Genomic DNA, 20,435 nt, shown 5'->3' with positions numbered 1-20,435 from the left:
TATGAACGACTTCAAAATTTTAAAATCTCAATGGTTACTGATTGTTTTTAGCATTAAGGACAAATTGGTAATTTAAATTTTATACATGGTTGGAGATATATTGGTAATTACAGAATTAAAAAGGGGTATATTGGTAATTGAATGTGTTGACATGACATATAATAATAATAAAAACAATTCCTATCAATAGTTAAGGGCATTTCCGTCTTTACAGTTTAATTACTGTATTTGACAGAATTTCAAACGGAACTTGATGTCTATGTGTCAATTTAGTATTTTGAAACTTTTTGAGTGGGAAAATGTCATCAAGGCAAACCCTTGGGTGGAAAATAGTCGTTTACTCTTAATAGAATTATATAACTATTGTAGTTAATTGTTCAATAAAGGTCATAAATAAATCAACTCTAATAACTGGCTTACTAGTTATCATAAACAGATCAACAACTTCTTAGTTGCAGTAGACTTTAACCCACCCTTTAATTATAGACAATCAATAAGCCATAAAACTTAATTTAACTTACTATTAAATTAAGTTGAGCATTACAATTTGAGATCACTTTGCCGAGGAAAAAAAATAATTCCTCACCAAAAACCATTTTCAGTAAGGAATTTGGATTCCTGGTGAATTATTTGATCACTAATTATTGTAGTGTAAAATCAGAGAAAAAAAAAAAAAGTCAATGGTACTTGGCTTAAACTGTCTATGCCAATGGCATGCTAGACCAGCCAATGTTAATGGGAAGGATTTTTACATAATGACTTCTAAGGCCTCTTGAATTCGTATCCAGGATTTGAAAGACTTCAGATGATGTGGGGAGAATAAATAAAACCTGTTAATTTTAAGAATGCCTAAGAAGTGATTAAATCATTCTTGTTAATTCTCTAAGAATGCCAAGAATTAGAAAGAAACTTTCAATGAAACAAATAAGTTTATTCAAGCCAAACTCTAGATACAAGACCTTATTTATAGTAGTCTAAGAGGTAGAGATTAATCTAATACAAGATAAAAATAAAGGGTGAAGTATTTGAACTTGCCAATTAAGTTTGAAACTATGACATATTACACAAACACCTCACTTACCGTCAATTTCTCTCTAGTCCGTCGGAGCTCTCTTCTCTCACTTAGAGAGACTCCTTGAGACTTGTATAAAGGTTACTGCACCAGGGGGCAATCTTTGCTTTTGATAAACTGATTTTATCATTACTTTGCAACAAGGAAAACCAGGTGATGCTGCTTGTGGGGATATATTCAGATTGCCTAAAAGGAATTTTTTGGTTGCTTCCTAGTTGGTCTAGGCATTCAGCCTTTTAAACTGAGCTAATAGGTGTCATCCTTGGCCTTGCTGCAGAGATTGATTTTTCTAAAGGATGTTTATACCTTTGGTTAGAGTGTGATTTTTCGTCTGTTGTTTAGTGTTTTCAACCTCTTTGGCGCCTTTATACCTTGTGGATTAACTACAAGAAGAAAATGAGTTCAATGCAAATTTACTGTTCCCATAAATATCGTGAAGGCAACCAAATTGCTAATCAATACTTATGAAAGGGTGGGATGAACCTCCTTCGGATGTTCATAATATGCTTCTCCACGATTGTTGGGAGTTTCCTAACTACTGATTTTCTTGATTTTTCGTTACGTTGTATTTTCTGATGTCTTATCTTTCTTTTTGTCAATAATATTACTCCTTAATCTTTAGGATTTGTCCCCTGTTTTTCGCGGTTTGCAAAAAATAAATAAATAAATAACATACGATCATTTGAAATTTAGGAAGCTCATATTAAGAAAGAACCCAAAGATAAGATCAAAATATTGAAACAAACTATACAACTATGTTCTCTATTTTAAAATCATTAATTGTTTTACAGTGTCTAATAAAAAGGAGAAAATCCTAATCCTCAATTGACAAAGTTCCAATCCATGCCCTCCCAATGGCTCTTATGATGAATACAAACATTAAAATAAATATTCAAATAGAGTTTTAAGTTAGATGAAGCTAACAATGAAAATCAAGGCTTCCATAATTTCATTGTGCAATCTTCACTATACGTTGCAAGAAGATTTCTGTGGGGATGATGAGTCACACCGATTACATCCTTTTCATGGACCTGACAATGACAAAGGAAATCCCAATTCATACATATATATGTCGAACAAGATTATCATGAACATTTGACACACATTGACATGCATATATTGTAGTTGTACACGAGGTCTAGAGATGGAAGTACAGATATACTTGACTGGGAGAGGTTTAAAAAAATAACAAATCCATGTGTTAGTATTGAATTCGTTCATGGTCGAAATAAAAAAGCAGCCTATGGTAAGCCACTCTTCTAGTTCAGTATCAATATTTCTTCTACCCTTCTAACTTTAGTGGTTTGGATTCAAGTTCAGCATATGGTCAACAACCTTGAGATACAATTACCAATGTTATTAACCAATTATTGATTTCTTTATATGTAAAAGCAATTTAAATGCTTAATATTATAACATCTCACCCTTCACCAAGGAAAAAAATACCTTCATTAGATGCTCTAGTTTACCGGACTGATAGCTGAAGCAGTACAGGTTCCTACAAATAATTCACACATTACATCAGAGAGCATACAAACTAATTTAAGGCATTTTTTAGGGAGAAAATTTAAAATAAGTTGAAAATTAATTCTGCCGAACATGTTGAATATTAATTCTGCCATAACAGTGGTTTAGTCAACTCCATTGCAAAATATACAACTGTTGCAGACAAAAACCACATCGTAAAATTTGCAAGCACCACAGTAATGAGTATGAACTTAGAACTCCAATGTTTCAGATTTTGCTACTTGCAATCATTTTGATGCAATCCTTAGATTACATGAGAAACAAAGCGAAGACCAAGCCCAAACAACAAAGACTTGAGTCAATGATTGGAGACTAGTACTACAACTCAAGAAAAGAGTAACAAGATAAACAGTCCAAGCCTCTTGAAAGTTACACTTGTCATTACACAGTATGATAAAACAAATCATTAATCAGAATAAGTAAATAACACAGTAAAACTTTAAATCTATGCACAAAAAGCTATCACTTATAAAAATACCTGTCTTCCCCAACACAGTAGATCCATTCACCTTTCGGTGAAACAGTAGCTGCAACAAAGTCTCCGCCTTCTCTTTTCCCAGATGAAAAACTCTTTACAACCTACATCACCAAAATCCAGAAGTAAATTTCCACAAAAGAAAATTATTTGCACTCTTCCAAAGAAACTGAAAGACAGTAATTTCAGTGTTGGTGAACGGTGAGTCTTAAATAACATCAGTTACTAAAACATTTAAAGGTGATTTTTCAGAAAAAGGACAAGTTTTGATCTCTAGTTATAATCACAGTCTCTTCAATAATAAAGCTTGTTCAATTGTAGAATAACAGAGCAATTATGCACTAGTGAAACTCATAAGATTTGAAATAAAAATAGAGCCCAATAATGTACAGCACACTCTCTTGCCGTCATCTATGACATTAATAAGTACCTGTCCCTGAAGGGTCATTATGTATATTGATGATGTCTTATTGCATACGACAATGTGATCAGTGCTTTTTGGGAATAGATGAACAGAGTTCACAGAAGCATCACCTCCCTAACGTTCAAAGGAAAAAGAGCAACAATTAGATAGAAGAACCGATGAAGTAAATTAAAGACGTGATAATTTAGTAAAACTACTCTATCCAATAAGGAATGCATAATTCATCTGAACAAAACAGATACCCTCAAAGGAGGTGGTGGCTTAAATGTCTGTATGCAATCTGTGGTCTTCAAGTCCCAGACCTATAGAAGACAACAATGAAGAATGGAGTCAGACAATGAAGATTACAGTATCTAGTAATCAGAAGATCCAACAATCAAAAGAAAATTAAAATCAACTAACTTTTACTGTGCAATCGCTCGAGGCGGTAATAACACGAGCTCCATCACTTGTAAAGATGGCATCATTCACATAAGATGTATGACCACGGAATTCTTTTAACAATTTTCCAGACTTTAGGCCATGAATTCTGCATAAAACATAACAGTCATTGAGAATTTTTAGCAATGAAATTTTTTTATGTCTTGCTCTTAAAATTGCTAGCATTAATTTGCAAACTAGATAAAAGGGCTACACTTGGATGTGTTGATAACCAAAAGTATGAAAATAATAATTTTTTTCTTTTTTACATAAGAAAAAAAAGTTCAAAAATACTAGTAAAATAAACAATAAGGCTTATAGCTAATAGTGTTATTTGCTGTAGTCTTTGTCTCTTCTTGAAAAGAAAGACTTTGTTACTTGTTAACTGAATACTAAAATGAACTATCGATGTGCATAACAAGTGGGCATACAAAAATAGAAGTCTTAATAAGCTTAATTGACCTTGCTGTGCTGTCAAAGGATGTACTTAGTAACTGACTTCCATCTCGAGAGAAAGAAAGACTGGTAACACCCTGAGAATGTGCTCGTTCAAGGCGGCGCAAGCATTGACCGGTTCTTATACGCCAAACCTGAAATTGTATTCTTAAAATTAGATTAAGCTTGTTTCATATTATAACAGCTTGAAGTTTGAACCAAATTAGATTTCATCAAGAATATCACAAGCAAACACAAACTGGAAAGTCAGGAGAAACTTCAAAATGCTTCCGGATAAAGCCCAGGGGCATATGATAGCAAAAGAAGAAAAAAACACTGATGAAAATGAAGCACAAAGCACAGGCTTGGAGGATGTTTCCGAAACTTGTGAAACAGCAAAATTACTAAACTCTTGATTCAGGTGGTGGTGCTGATGCCATTAACATGGCTGTTTTAATTTTTATTGAGGACAGTATTATAAACCTAAGTACTCCTTCCTTGAATGAAGATCGAGCCACAGGCCGGCTACTTAACCAGTAATATGTGTTTGTGTCACGCCCTCGTTATAATCTTCCGAGTCAAAGAAGGCAAATTTTATTTTTGTCCATTTTAGACTTCCTGTCTACAAACTTCCACCATTCATCTCTTCACACCAACAACCTCTTGTGGCAAACAGATAAAACCGCAAATAACTTTTAATCTAACTATTAGAAACCGAAACTTCAAGACACTAAGGAAACACACCATGCTCATAAGATCATAGATTAGTCGCCACCCAAGTAAACAAGCATGACAATTAAGGGTAACACATTCCAAAACATAGAAAACTACAATAATAATAATAATAATATATTGCTTCTTGCTTAATCTTCACATTTCAACTGTATTACAAAATCATATTCCCGTTTAACCTTATTTTTCCTTTACATAATAAGACAACATTACAAAAATACCTCCACAAACTAGAACTGTGTATTACTGGAAGTTCGGTATAATAACTTTATGTAAACCTTGAAACTCGCCTACTCCAAATTTTGTACTACCAAGTAGTAACAAGGACTTTGGCTCAAATATTTGTCAGGGCTAGAAAATCCTCTCATAAAGATTGGGTCGACAAGACAGCACCCATGTTTACCCCAAGATAAACCCTGTTTGGCTGTATCACACACCCAAGTTACCAGTGAAATTCATGAGCACCTTAAGAAAACCCTCTTGATCTGTATTATTGGCAGATTCACACCCTCAAACATGCAGCTTTCTGTAACCAACCAGAGACTCCACATTAAATATAAGAGAATCGACTCTCAAACTAGACAACTCCTTTGTTAGTTGCCTAAACCAATAACTTCCATGTTGATCCCTCAAACGCTAAACTAATTTGATCATGTTTCTGATCCTTGCTTTTCCTATTCATTATTTTTCAAGCGCCTCCCCCACCCCCTACCCAACACACACACACACACACAAAACCCTCATGTGAATGGGATTTGATCCCAAGATCTCTAATGTTCACAATGACTAAAATTATTCCACTCTGATCTGTCAAGATCTCTTCTGCAACCTAAAGAGGCCTAACCAATCGAACTAGTTAGACCCACCCTCTTTTTCCTTTAATCACTCTCCACTGGATAAAAGTTCGGTGAACTCAATAATGATTATAGCTACAGCTTAAATATCATGAAGTTTTCATCACATAATATTTCAGGAGAAGGAATTAAAATGTCTATTCAAGGTAGAGCTGTAATGGTCATTACAGATTCTTGAGGAAAGGTGTTCAGATAATGTATACAGAGTCTGAGGAAAGGAGTCCAGGTATTGTATATGGAGTCTGACGAATGATGTTCAGAAATTATACATAGAGTCTGAAGAAAGCTGTTCAGATGTTTTATATAGTCATAGCCTATAGAATTTGGCATAAGGCATTCATTGTCAAGACTTGAATCCACACTCTTGTTCTTGTAAGCCCAGGGTCTAACCATTTTGGCATGAAATGATCCCAATACATCAATAATTTTTTCCAGACTTAAATGTCCAGTATAATTTTGGTCAAACTAAATTTCCGAATGACCATATGTATATTTTAAAGCAGGCAAAGCATTGATTATAAATGACAAATATTAAATCGTAGTTAATATAAAAAATATTCATCTTTAATCCAGTCATGCTTGACTACAATTCAAACCATGCCTAAATAGCAAAAATTTGAAGCTAAGACTTACTTTGATCTTTCCATCTTGTGACCCAGAAGCAAGCATCTCCGAGTCTCTGCTAAAATCAACACAGAGGACAGTTTCATCATGCATCATGAAAGTTTCCTGCAAAAGTTGATATTACTTTGGTAAAGGCACCATATGGAGACACAGCTCCCCTCAGAAAATGTCTAGAAGCAAATCCTATGAAACAAAAGACATTAAAAGCATAAATAATTCTCATGACTCTCCATTGACTGTTGCTTGGCTCAGTTCTAATCAAAATTATGCAAGTTGCTCCAGATTATTTACATTATATAAAATAATGTTTCTTATCCAAATACCTATAAGATGCTATAGAACAATGATCAACAACACGTAAAAACCAGCATCATACAACTACAACTTACAGATTCTATAGGAGCAATTGAGAAGATACAAGGCACATACATCAATCATCAATTTCGCGACTATTAATTTACATTTCCCAGACCATAAACACCAACATTCCAATAATACGGAACACAATAGCAAGAGCTTTAACACCCACTCTATCTTTATTCTTCTAGATTAATTTACAAGCAGACAATACAGCACTCCACCTGTTCTGTTTCTAAGAATAACAAAAAGAAGTAAACTGATGCCACAAAATACATAGTAGTCTTTCCAAACAACACTAACAATGAATTAAATTTTAAAAAATTAAAAAAAAAAATTTTAAACATTTTATCAAATAAAAAAAAAATTAGCAACGGTCGCTTAAGAGAATAATTAATATTATAGTCTAATAACATAGATTAAAAGAATGATTATGGGACACTGACACCGTTCTGATACATTTCTATTAGTAAACTTCATAAATTAATTTACAAAATCACATACATGTTCATAAAAACTTTGGAATCAGCATATGTTCTCAATATTTTACATATTTCCCATGCCTTTTCAAATTCTCAATTTTATTTTGTCAAGTTAATCATTGATTAAACTTCATTGACCAAAAGGGTAAAGTTGCAGAGATATTACCTAATACTTGGCAGCTTGGAGGGGAAAAAGAAAATGTAGAAAATGAAAGAATAGGCAGAAAGGAGATAGATGAAACGACACCGGATGAAAGAGAGTTCACAACAGTACAAATGCTTTCATCAAAGGATGAGCTCTTTTATTTTGCAAGATATGACATAGTAAGATCCAACAAAGACTTGGCTTTATGGAATCTGGAAAACGGGCATCCACTTTTGCAGCTTCTATTTCTACAATGGTGTACCAAGTTGTAATTTTCATGGTTGAAAGTGTTGGCAGAAATCTGAGTTATTTGCATCAACCTTTCTCTGTGTTTGCCATCACACACATGTATAATGCAGACCACATATCGACAAGGCATTTTCCACAAGAATTCCATGTAAACCAATATTAGACCATAAGGATAAGATGGTCAATGAAGGAGGATAAAGATACTCACGTCAGCCTGGTACTGAAGGTCCTTCTTGAGTTTCCCAGTTAGGTAATCCCAAACCTGGTAGTGTCCAAGATCTCAGATAGTATTCAAGTGGATAAATAACTTCTAAATGCTGACAAAAAGAAATGTGATCATAAATACCTCAATAAATCCATCGAACGAGGAAGATACGAGAAACTGCCCATCTGGAGAGAAACGAGCACATTCGGCATGACTTTTTGTCCCAAACTAACAGCAATAAACCAACAGAAGATGTGACTTTGAAATGAAAAGTTAAGGTCATTATACAGCTGCGATATTATCACAAAGGAAGAATCCAAACACAGAATACAAATCAAGATATTCACCAAAAACAATTAAAAGTTTAGTGCATGAAAGAAAAAGCGGTACATATAAATCTGGAAACGGTATTTGAAGTTCAAAGGAGCGCACAAAAAGACTAACTGTTCCTAAACAGTCCAATTTCGACATTACCCAATGCCCTCTTTTTTCCCCACCTTTTTATGGTTTGCCAGCATACAATAAAATCTCACCTTAATAGTGTGGGAAAGAGTTGTTGGATACATGTCATCCACATCTTGTTTCATAGCAGCAGTTCCTCGAAATAAGTCAAACTGTGTTCCAGGAGGTAGCAACCCTGGATAGCCAAATAAAAATATTTCATGAAGATGCAGCAAAATTCAAATAATATATTGAAGCACCCTTCGAGCAATTGTCCTCGGCAGTTACTGCAAGCTAGGTGAATCTCAGGCATCAAGAATAAAACAATGTTCTGTAAGCAAAAGAAATGCGTTTAAAAGAATAGATGCAGATTTATCATGGGCACTTCTACTTCTTACACCATATGCAAAGAAAAACAGAATGTCATCTCCACAAGAATCCAACTATAGAAAATTCTTCAAATCACTTTAATAGAAACTCTCCAATCAGTGCTGTACAAATATAGAAAAATATTAATTTCAGAATGGAACCTTGGTGCTGCTGCCACTTCAGGGCCTGACCAATTAGAGCCATTAACCGAGATGGTGGAACAACAGAAACTTCAGCAGCAAGAGCTGGAAATGGAGAAGTAAATTTATTAAGGAAATGGAGAAACAGTTGACAGCATTTGTATTCATATGTGTGTTTAAATTCACAGAAAGAAGAAAATTTAAAATGCTTATGCAATGTTTTATTCATTGCTGCTATTTTATATCCTAATTTTGATTACCAGCTGCTTAAAGTATCCCTTGGCACTCTTTAAAAGAAATATGATTAATCAATGAGAAGTTCGTTCCAGATTTTCCACCCTGATTATGACAAGATTTTGTTAACTAGGTAAAATTCTAAGATGGTCCAACAAAACTGAAATTTTCTTATCTCCTATTTTTATCTTCTTTTTTACTTTTCTAATATTAGAGTGCCCAAAAGCCCATCATTAAGATAAGGCCGACTTCAAAGAGAGATTTGTGCCTCTCTTATTCTAAGCAGCACCATTTTTCTGCTGCAACTAACCTTAACTTTAGTCAGTCACTGAAGAGAAAGAATGAGGAAAGTAGATGAGGAGAACCTTATTAAGGATCTCGCTCGGCCTTCAAAAGTTGATTTCTATTCTTAGATTATGTTTCTTTCAGTTATAAAGTTGCTGGTTTAGTTTGTTATAGTTTTCTTTTTAATGTTACAAGTAAGCAGTATTCTATTAATATAATCTTTTACGGGTATAGCTTGTAATTAAGTTGATGGATCTCACTTTGGGTTACATCATTCTTACACTTTCTTTTTATATTTCTCCACTTCCACTATTTCTATCATTCCACACTAAATTCAAACACCAGTCTCCAGTACATTCAGATACCATCCCACCAAGCATTTCAAATACCATCCCACCCTACATTAACATACCATCTTCAGCACTCAAGAACCTAGCAGACCTTACAAGCTTAGCTATATAAATGGCTAGCAACAGAGGGACCACTTGTTTGAAATAAGCCATTTAGCATAAGTGCTAATTCAGTGGTGTAACCACATTTAAGCATCAAAGTTTCAACTCAAGCCAGGAGAGTTCCCATGTGTAGAAGAAGGGAACAATAATGCAAATGAAAATATTAGAAAGCAAAGTTATTAGTTTTACTGCTCGAAGCTTCATGTGCATTCAACCTTTATAACAAAATGAATGCCAAGGGAAGCCAAATCCAAATCCTTTTTGTTACTGTTTTCCCCTTTGATACAATTTTTTTAATTTATATTTATACTCCCAAGGTCAACAGAGACAAACAACTTCAAAACTAGAATATGCCAATGTATTATTTAATATTTTAAGAAGTATTGGAGATCTACAAAATCAAATGTAACAAACAATCAGAAGATAATTGGACAGAACCTTGCGCTATTTGTGCACGGCGTCTCTCTTTGGTAGAATCTTGATAAGCCTATCAGAAAATAGTTTATTGATCTCAGTAAAGAATTCATAATCCATGAACTATAAAATTACATTCTTCCCTAAACCACATAATTGGCTCTAATTCCGCTAGCAAACATAAAAAAGCAAAACCAGCACATAAGATTAAGAATATGTTTAGTGTTAAAGGCACTTGGCACTTTCTACGCATTAGTAAATCATGGTCCATTCTCAAAACTGTTATTTATATATAATCACTAACAGTAGAAAATAAAAGAAACCAAGATCCCATGTCTGCAAACATCCAAAAATCATGATAACTAACAAAACGACTAGCTTCTAAACTCATGAGAAATCATAAAAATTACATGAAAACTAGCTTCTAACCTCATGTGGATCAAAATAAGTTCTAACAAGGAGATGCTCAAGTCTTAAGTATCTCTCAGGTTGCTCCTGCTTCATGACACCCATTGCCTGTGTTTGCCTCAAAATAGCACGGGCAGTATCCAACTCACGGAGTTCAATCATTTCCAACACAATCTGCACAACAAAGCAAATGGGTCCATCTCAAAAGTCAGCTTCTTACCAAGTTCAATCACTTGTAACATAATCTACATAGTCAAGCAAATGGTATAACCCAGAACTCAATTTCTTAGAAAGTTCAATCATTGCTAACACAATATGCACAATCAAGCAAAAGGTTATACACAAAAGTCATTTTCTTACGAAGTTCAATCATTCCTAACATAATTGCAGAATCAACCAAATAAGTATAGCCCAAAACTCAAATTCTAACCATGTTCAATAATTTCTAACATAATCTTCACAATCAAGCAAATGAGTATGTCAACTTCTTACGAAGCTCAATCATTTCCACCATAATCTACATAATCAAGCAAATGGGTAGATCCAAAAGCTCAACTTCTTACAAAGTGCAACAATTTCAAACACAATATGCACAATTAAGCAAATGGGTATACCCCAAAATTCAACTTCTTACAATGAGCAATTATTTCTAACACATCCACACAATTCAAGCAAATGGTTACATCCCAAAACTCAAAAACTTCACAAGAACTTCATACCTGCTCATACAAGTCCTCCAATTTATTTCTGGGAAGCTTAAGCTGTGCCACTTGAGGCAATATTGCATCCCATCTTCCCCCATTGATATCAGCAACAAATGTTTCGATGCTGTCCACAGTGTTCAAAGACACTTGGCATTCGTTCTGTAGTGTCTGAAATGTTTGTTGTAGTGAATTTTCTTTGCAAAACTGAAGAACAATCTTTATCACACTGTAGAGTTGAGTTAATCAGAATCTCTCGGAATCAAAAATCATATCAAAAAATAGAGCATTGTAAAAATTGTAAAACTTACTCTCGAGCTTCAATTTCTAAAGTCATTCTCTCCCCTTCGATGCTGTTAAAAAGACAGGGAGAAAGAAGGAGAGTTTAATTTAGAAAGATGAAATAAATCAGTAAATATACTTTAAAAGTGGCGAAAATCGATTGTCAAAGGTCAATTAGTGTTGCATGCAAAAGTTTAATTCACCATTGCTGTAACTTAAACTGTCGGAAGAAATGGAGTCACCACCGGAAAGTTCAGAGAATCAAATTATTAAAAAAATAAATAAAATTTACCGTACGAAGCGATTTGAGCCAACGCGATTGAGTGATATAATGATTCAGCCAACGGGATTATGATGGAATGATGAAGCAAACGGAATGAGCAACAATATCGAATAGGGAGAGATGGAGTAATTAGGGATTTGAATACGGCATACGAAAGAGGGGTTTAGGGTTTAGGAATTTGAAGTTTGGATAAATAAATAAATAAATGAAATAAGTACTGAGTTATTTTGTTCCCGTTTTTTACAACTAATAATTAAGAGATATATTAAATTGCACTATTTGTACGTTTGAATTGAGAAGTAACATATTTTCTTTTCGAGTAATGTTATAGTATCGAAGAATGCATATCGAATTCGTACACCAATGATGTGGTATAATCCTGACCTCGATTATTATGAATTTAATTAATCGACGTCAGGATTGCGCGCCTCATTGGTATCGAATCGATACGCATCCTTCGTACTGTATTATTTTCCTTTTCTTAAAGTTTAAGAAATAGCATTGTCTATTCACCACATATTTTCTAACAAGTGAATAAAACTTATACTATTTACCTATTTTCTCAAGCTAACCACTCTCTCTCCATTGTCAAAATCCAAACTTTCAAACCTAGAACTCAACTCTTATTTATGCCAAAATGAGTGGAATTTGAGTAGATACTTTGGATTTAGGTTTTGGGGATTTTAGGGTTAAGAATGGGCGATATCTATGTTGAGTTGTTGAGAAGGACACGAAAATGGCGAATAATTGGGTTGTATGGTGGTTGAAATTTGCATTTTTTGGCCAATCAAGGGGTTTCAACTAGACTTGGCCAAAAAAAGCAGATTTGGCCAAGAAGGTTCTATCCAAAGGTCGAATGGAATGGCAAGGTTTACAACACTTAGTATCAAAAAGGCAAAATTGGGCAAATCGATCTACATGTGGTTTTTGGCTAAAACTTGTTCAACCTCTATCCATTTTTCCATTTGATTCGAATTCTCGGAAATGGCTAAAACCCATACCCATATTGCCTAAACCACCTATTTTCAACATATTTACTGAAATATAAATTTAATATTTAATTTATTAACATGTTTCCTAGAAATATATGCACACTACTCAAATTTTTAGATTTCAACAACTTTCAAATAACAAAACTTTAATTCAAAACCAATATATCAAGAATTAGAGATGAGCGTTTACCTGCCCCGAATAGGTTAGGGATCCCCACAACTTCAGGGATGGGGAGAGAAGAATTCCCCAGGGTAGGGGCGGGGCGAGGGGGGTTTGGGGATGGGTGTATCCTGCTCCGCCCGAGAATACCCGCCCCACCCCGAAAATATATACTTAATTAATTATATGATTTATAAAATTTGATGAGAAATAGATTTTATGTAAAATAATCATTATGAATCATGTGATGCAATCAAATTTTGTAATTCTATTAAATTATTATTGATATTTTATTTTATGTAATAAAAGTAATTGAAGGCATAAAGTGAATATATTTTAATTTGATTAAAGATTAATAATTTATTATGTTTTATAAGGATACTTAATACTTTTGAGTAAAGATTAATGATTCAAAGATCTAAGTAATATATCCCTCTCTAGGTTCTCTCTTTTCTAATAATAGATTAAGTAATTTTTTACCTGCTAAAGATGTGTTCACGTTCGCATTTGAATATGTATGTGATTGATTTCCTTTATTATTAGTGTCAAATATAATCACTGTAATTATGCAATTTAAAAAAAAAGTCATAAAATTATTAATTTTTGATATATTTCCTTAATATTATAAAACTAATCACTACTGAAACCTTTAATAATGGAATAATATTGCCATATGTGAAGTTATTATTTATTATTATTAATGTAATGAATTAATGAATTATATCCTATAATGAATCATATTAATATATTCTCAAGCATAAATAAAATATATTATGTCACTATACATTTTAATTTAATAATCTGTAAATTAAATATAAACTATTAACATAATCTAATAGATGAACAAGTCTATTATAAGAGTTACATAAAAATTGAAACTCTAAATCTTAAACGTATGAAATTACAAATCCAAAATTCCAAATTGTCCGATGTCAAAATTATTAAATTATTATTTATTTGTTTTTTGGAAGGGATTGATTAATATTAAACACATTTATAATTAATTGAAAATATTATATAACCCTCTAAATGATTAAAGAAAATATTAATAAAAAATCAAGTTAAAGAAAAACAAAACTAAAAAATATCATATATATATATATATATTACAATTAAATAATCCACCTCCAAATTGACATGTTTTCATACATAATTAGTTTTTATTTAAGGGGAGACTATAGTTATAGTATAAACTTTATATGTAAATAAAGCTCAATTCTATCCTTAAAATATTCTTGTAAATAACTATAGTTTATAGTATAAACTTTATGTAACTAAACTTTAAATAATTGATTTTATATATTATTTGAAAAAAAAAATAAAATAATAATTATCTAAAATAATTGGGATTAAAAACTCAATTTTTCCCTAAAATGTTTTAAAATTACTTCTTATCTCCAGTCCTTAAAATCTTTGGGTAATTAGAAAAAAAAAATTAATAGTATTAATTTTTTTGGATATCAATTATCAATAATCAATTAATAAGTATAATGGTAGTTGATTTTTTGCCTACAATTATTCACCTGAAATATTATATCATTTCTAGATTTTAATTTGGTGAAATTATACTTGCTTGATTGATGTTACTTTTTGATGGATTTTGGTGGTGGTGGATGTTTTGTTGTCTGCGTGCTAAGAGGTGTAGGATAACAAGAGAAAATTTAGCTGGCCGGTCATCCCAAGTGGATTAAGAAAATGGCCATGAAACTGTTATAAATTTTTAATTTAGGGAAGATGATAGTTGGATTATTAAACACGTAAAATGGGTTAAAATGAAAAGATTAAAAATATTGTGGGCCGAATAGAAATAATGAAAGTTTTTAAAAATTGAAATTTCGCAAAACAAGCCCCACAAACTATTCACCTCGCTTAATCGAATTCATCCGTTCAAAAAGCGATTGTTGAACGAAAAAAAGACGCTATTTTTCCGATCGAACACCTGCAAATTTGCACCCTAAATCAATTTCTTGAACCCTAAAACGAAAACAGACGCGATTTTCGGCGATATAGTCGCGATTTTCGATCGATTTATTGAACCCTAAATCGATTTCCTTAACGTAAACGAAATCTGTGCCATTTCCGGCGATACAGTCCACATTTCCGATCGAAACTGCAAACTTTGACACCAAATTCAATCCAAAACCATGAGTGACACTGACAATGAGGAGGGAAGCCCAACGCCACTTCGAATCCTAGATTCTGTGGCGCAAGCAGTTCAAGGCTGCTCCGGTGGATACATGACCAGTGAAGGTGGTCCACACGTAGAGGAGACGCCGACGGCACAAGAACAGAAGGAAGAACCGCAAACGGGTCTGAAGACGGGATTTCGGCGAGAATTCAGGCCATGAGGAGGATTCTGGGGAGAATTAGGCCAGGAGGAGTCGTCGGAGGATCCAGGCGACAAGGAGGAGGCCGGCGAAGATAGGATACGTAGTTTGGGAATATACTTGTACTTTCGCTTAAGCGATCATTTGATCGCTTAAGCGATTATTTTGTTTTACTCGTGATCGCAGTCACGATCGCTTAAGCGATAAAATGATCACTTAAGCGATTGAGATCTGGGCAGATGATTCTGCCCAGACCGAAGATCGCTTAAGCGATCATGAGGTTTTACTCTTGGTCGCTTAAGCGATCTTAGGTCTGGCAGAATCAAGATATAATAAGCGATTGTTGTATCGCTTAAGAGATTCTCAGTTAACTCTTGGTCGCTTAAGCGATTTAAATCGCTTAAGCGATCTTGCATGAGGCAGAGTAAAGATCTCTTAAGCGATCCGAGATCGCTTAGCGACTACGGGTTTTGGTTTATTTTTGTTGCTGACATTTTATTTATATCGATTATGCAGATTGTGCGGACCGTAAACTGCAGAGATTACGAGTTGGAGCCTATAAGTGAGAAGGTACCCTTCTTCCCTGCAAGGGTGACGGTGAGGTCGAGCTGGGAGGTTTTGACAGAATAAGGGCCATTTTAGGTAGAATTAGGCATGGTGAAAGAGATTTTGGTGAACTTGTTTCGGTCAGTTTTTAAGAATTGGAACAAAGTGGAAAAAGTCATTTTGGGGGCAGGGAGTGCATTACATGTTGATGCACTCAGTAAATGCAACAAAAAATATGAAATGTGGTTCGTGGTGGAGGGAAAGCCACTACGGTTTGGTGATGGAGTATGCGTTGGTGACGGGCTTAGGATGCAGGAAAGTGCCTACTAAGGCGGAGGCAGACGCAATAAGGAGAGTGCGGGAGCCGTAAACTTTTGTAAAAAGGTTTTGAAAGGGGCAAAGTCTATTAGGAAAAGTTTAGAGAAGAGGCTATATACAGTTTGGTTTAGTGATGCAGAGAAGATAAAAGTGTGTTGGTATTGTTTTTACATTTCTTATTGGTTGGTGACTCAACAAAAGCTGTTGAGAAAGATTGGTTGTTGTTTTAAGCGACTTGGAGTTCTTTAATTCTATCCGTGGGGACGGATCATTTGAGCGAACCTAAGAGCCTAAAAAAACCAGACATGGCGTTAAAGCATGCGAATGGGGCGGGAAGGCTAAACCAAGCACGTATAATTTGTTTGGCTTCCCATGGGCAATGCAGGTAAATATAATAGCTCTTTGTTATATTTTTTATAATATGTGTGTGTTGAATAATGACATGGACTGTTTTTTTACAATGTAGGCTTGGATGTACGAGGCCATCCCTGTCTTCGCTAAGGTGGGGGAGGCAACAATTTGAATGTGCAACAGCAATTTCCTAGGATGTTGGGTGGCATGTCGAGAGCTGTAACCATTGGGATTATGGCAATTAGAGATTGAGATTCAAGCAGCAGCTGGGTAAGATTGAAGGATTAAGCTTTTGAATATGCAGTTGCTTTTTTATTTTGCTTCAATCTGATTGATTTTATTTTATTGCAGGGAGTCGTCGTCCCTTTCTGACCGCTATTGGGGATGAAGCGGAAGAGGACTATGTCACATCTTTCAAAGCAATGGAGGAGAAAGAGGAACAGATAGACCGCCTGATGCGGGACCTAAAAGGGGTCACGCATGTGATGACAGTTGCAGGGCCATTGTTGACAATGTCGTTGTGCTGAGGTAATGAAGCTCGGGGGGCCAAGGATGAGGAGAAGAAGAGGGAGGAAAGGTTCGTATGCCTCAGCAAACCGGTCAACAAGTACCGCTTTGCCGAGACATCGACGTGGGGAGAAGGTTGTTGACCTATAAACGGCCTGTTTGAGAGTTTTACAATAACTGTTTACAATGTTTGACAGATGGAAGAAACAATGAAAATGATGGAGGAGAAAGTGGTAAGCTGGGGAGAAAGTAGGTACATTGGAGGGCGAAGTTGGTACAATGGAGGAGGAACTTGGTGGAGAATTAAAGGCGGTTGAAGTGCAAATTGGCTTGAAAAAAGAGAGCCGAAAGCAAGTTGTGAAATCGCCTACATGGTAGTGACACAGGTAAAGAAGAAGAAAATGAAGAAACAAATGGAGGAACAACCACAAATGGAGGAGGTTGAGGAGGTTGGTGGTGGAAGTGGCGCGGTGATAATGGAGGAGGGGGAGGTGGGAGGCGAAGGAAGCGGGGATGTAAAAATGGAGGAAGGGGGAGGAAGTGGGGAAGGAAATTGGAATCAAATGTCGATTTGTATAGGCCAATAGAGGAAAAGAAAAACTCCTTATGCCTATTACAATGGATCAGGAAGTGATGACCATATAAAGTGTAAGACAGGGGATATCCTGGGATGGTTTCAGAAGTTGTTGACGATAGGGACGTGGCTTGAGGACTCGGTGGGTTATTTTCACTTAATTTTCTTATTTTTGCCTGTGTTTTCTATACTTTTGTTGTTTTTTTTTGATGCAGCACACGATGAGATATTGGCAATGATGAGGCTACGACAGACTAGTGATGGTGATCTGTTGTATCCCGACTGTGCTATCACCGATGTGGCGTTTGGGCAAACGCTTGTTTCGGCATATCGCACTTTAATTAAAAATGCCGTTGCTAGTGGTGTGGGAAAAGGACCGAAGCGAAAACGATGGCCGCACAACCGTCGGACTGCATCCCTGATGATTTCCGGTTGATGACAGGATATGCAGTACGTAAGGGGGGATCGGCCAAATATGGCCACGGTTGGGCCTTTGTTAAAGAGTGTACGCATCATCCTTCAAACAGATGCACTGGATAGCAGTCGTTGGCATCTAGGGAGGGGTTTCTGAAGACCTTGACTGCAACCCAACCATTTGTTGAGACAAGCAGTTGGGTCGAGTTGGACATGTCCAGGTTGTTCCGCGGCTGTTGCGTGACAGCGGGATGTTTGGGCACTTCGGTGATCAGGTACTAAATGGAAAGTGGCCAATTCAGCGCCTACCTGCCCAATAAATGAGTCAAGGTAAATTTTGTTTAAAACTAAATTACATAATACAATTGTTTATAAGTTATATAATGCTAATGTCTTCTTCCATTGTAGCGCTGAATGTGGGGCATATGCCCTAAAATATTCAGTTCGACATGACCAACAGCCCGATGGACAGCTTGAATGACGAAACAATGAGAGAGTGTGGGAGCGCTGGGCTGTCGACTGCTTCCATGGGCAGATGGATCCGTTTTGAGTGACTAGAACCCAATCAAAGGGTATGAATGTTTGAATTTTGTAGTTTATGTGATGTTGATGTTCATACTTGGGTTTTTGAGTTGATTGTATTATTCTAAACCATATAACTTCAGCTGCTGACACTGAGTTTTTTGACTTGTAGTTATGAAAGATGGAATGGTCAATCTCCACAGAAAGTCAACGGAGGCACCATCTTGAATTTGTTGGATGCTAGTGCAGAGCCAGAAAGCATCAGGAAGAATGATGTCGTGGGCATCTTTTCAAGCATGGACTGCCCTGTACCATCACTGTGGACTCTAAACTCTTTGGCATCAAAAACTAAATTAAAGGCAGTGTACAGGAAATTGTAAATAATTTACTATGTATGGTGTGACTCTATAAAGAATTGGATTGATATTTGGGATATATTTTTGTTGTCCATATAAGATAATTCATCAGCAGTTTCAATTTACTATGTATGGTGTGTCCATATAAGATATTTTCTTTGTCCACAATCTCTCTTAAAGACCAAGACTTTTCAAAAATGATCGCTTAAGCGATTTAAATCGCTTAAGCGACCAAGGTGTGGGCAGATGTCATTTTAGGAAGAAAGCGTTAAGCGAAAATGGGTCGCTTAACACGATATCTGGGCAGAAGTCATTCTGTCTGAAAACGATCGCTTAAGCAACATGTGTCTTTAGGAAGGATCGCTTAAGCGATACAGTGGGTCGCTAAGCGATATAGTCTGGGCAGAAGTCATTGCTTCGGAAACGATCGCTTAAGCGACATGTGTCATTTTAGGAAGAATCGCTTAAGCGATACAGGTGGGTCGCTTAAGCGATCATAGTCTGGGCAGAAGTCATTCTGCCCGAAACGATCGCTTAAGCGATCTATGATCGCTTAAGCGACCATATATCTTTTAGGAAGAATGCTTAAGCGATACAAGTAGGTCACTTAAGCGATACTAGTCTAGGCAGAAGTCATTCTGCCTCGGAAACGATCGCTTAAGCGATCATAAATCGCTAGCGACCATGTGTATTTTAGGAAGAAAGCTTAAGCGTATAGGTGGGTCACTTGGCGATCATAGTCTGGGTAGAAGTCATTCTGCTCGGAAACGATCGCTTAACCGACATATGTCTTTTAGGAAGAATCGCTTAAGCGATACAAGTGGGTCGCTTAAGCGATCATAGTCTGGGCAGATGTCATTCTGCCTCGGAAAAGATGCTTAAGCGATCTAAATCGCTTAAGCGACCATGTGTCTTTTAGAGGAATCGCTTAAGCGATAATATGGGTCGCTTAAGCGACAGTGTCTTTTAGGAAGAATCGTTAAGCGATCATAAACGCTTAAGCGACTATGTGTCTTTTAGGAAGAATCGCTTAAGCGATACAATTCATACTGACGTGTAAAAGACTATATTAAACATACAGTTCTTTTGCCGTCAGTATGAAACCTATAGGGTTTACGATTCGTTCAGAGCACCTGTTCCGTTATTACATTTATATTAACATACAGTTCTTTACACGTCAGTATGAACCTTATAGGGTTTACGATTCGTTCAGAGCACCTGTTTATGGCTATACTAAACATATGGGGTTTACGATTCGTTCAGTATATTTTTATATGTTTGCTTAATTATTTACGAAAATATAGTATATTTTAATTAATTTTTGACACATTAAGTGAATTAATTTCATTAATACCAAA

At 35.4% G+C, this 20,435-nt stretch overlaps 1 protein-coding gene across 2 annotated transcripts; it reads right to left on the bottom strand.

Moving 5' to 3' along the window:
* Positions 1-1,805: 1,805 nt before the first annotated feature.
* On the bottom strand, positions 1,806-12,202 carry LOC116124306 (suppressor of mec-8 and unc-52 protein homolog 1). 2 transcript variants are annotated; one of them, XM_031410026.1, is made up of 17 exons: positions 12,020-12,202; positions 11,757-11,798; positions 11,464-11,674; positions 10,766-10,918; positions 10,361-10,409; positions 8,973-9,056; positions 8,535-8,638; positions 8,143-8,229; positions 8,005-8,058; positions 6,573-6,668; positions 4,381-4,508; positions 3,901-4,027; positions 3,741-3,800; positions 3,505-3,612; positions 3,078-3,178; positions 2,519-2,570; positions 1,806-2,103 (listed from the first exon to the last, which is right to left on the bottom strand). In XM_031410026.1, the coding sequence occupies exons 2-17, from the start codon at positions 11,780-11,782 to the stop codon at positions 2,005-2,007; spliced, it is 1,539 nt and encodes a 512-aa protein (XP_031265886.1). In that variant the 5' UTR covers positions 11,783-11,798; positions 12,020-12,202; the 3' UTR covers positions 1,806-2,004. The 2 variants fall into 2 exon arrangements, with proteins under 2 accessions (XP_031265886.1, XP_031265894.1); XM_031410034.1 differs by having other exon boundaries at positions 12,025-12,202.
* Positions 12,203-20,435: the final 8,233 nt, after the last annotated feature.

The sequence above is a fragment of the Pistacia vera genome, unplaced genomic scaffold (genome assembly GCF_008641045.1).
Source record: "Pistacia vera cultivar Batoury unplaced genomic scaffold, PisVer_v2 Contig1034, whole genome shotgun sequence".
NCBI classification, from domain to species: domain Eukaryota; kingdom Viridiplantae; phylum Streptophyta; class Magnoliopsida; order Sapindales; family Anacardiaceae; genus Pistacia; species Pistacia vera.
The sequence above is the reverse complement of the archived record's forward strand: the minus strand, read 5'-3'. Positions and strand labels throughout refer to the sequence as shown.

What these genes read in the sequence shown, in the direction of transcription:
- LOC116124306 (XM_031410026.1), bottom strand. Translation starts at nt 11,782, where the DNA reads ATGACTTTAGAAATTGAAGCTCGAGA. An exon ending in CGTTCGATGGATTTATTGAG is followed by an intron (nt 8,059 to 8,142) that starts GTATTTATGATC and finishes GGACACTACCAG; the next exon opens with GTTTGGGATTACCTAACTGG. An exon ending in CGAGCGATTGCACAGTAAAA is followed by an intron (nt 3,801 to 3,900) that starts GTTAGTTGATTT and finishes TGTCTTCTATAG; the next exon opens with GTCTGGGACTTGAAGACCAC.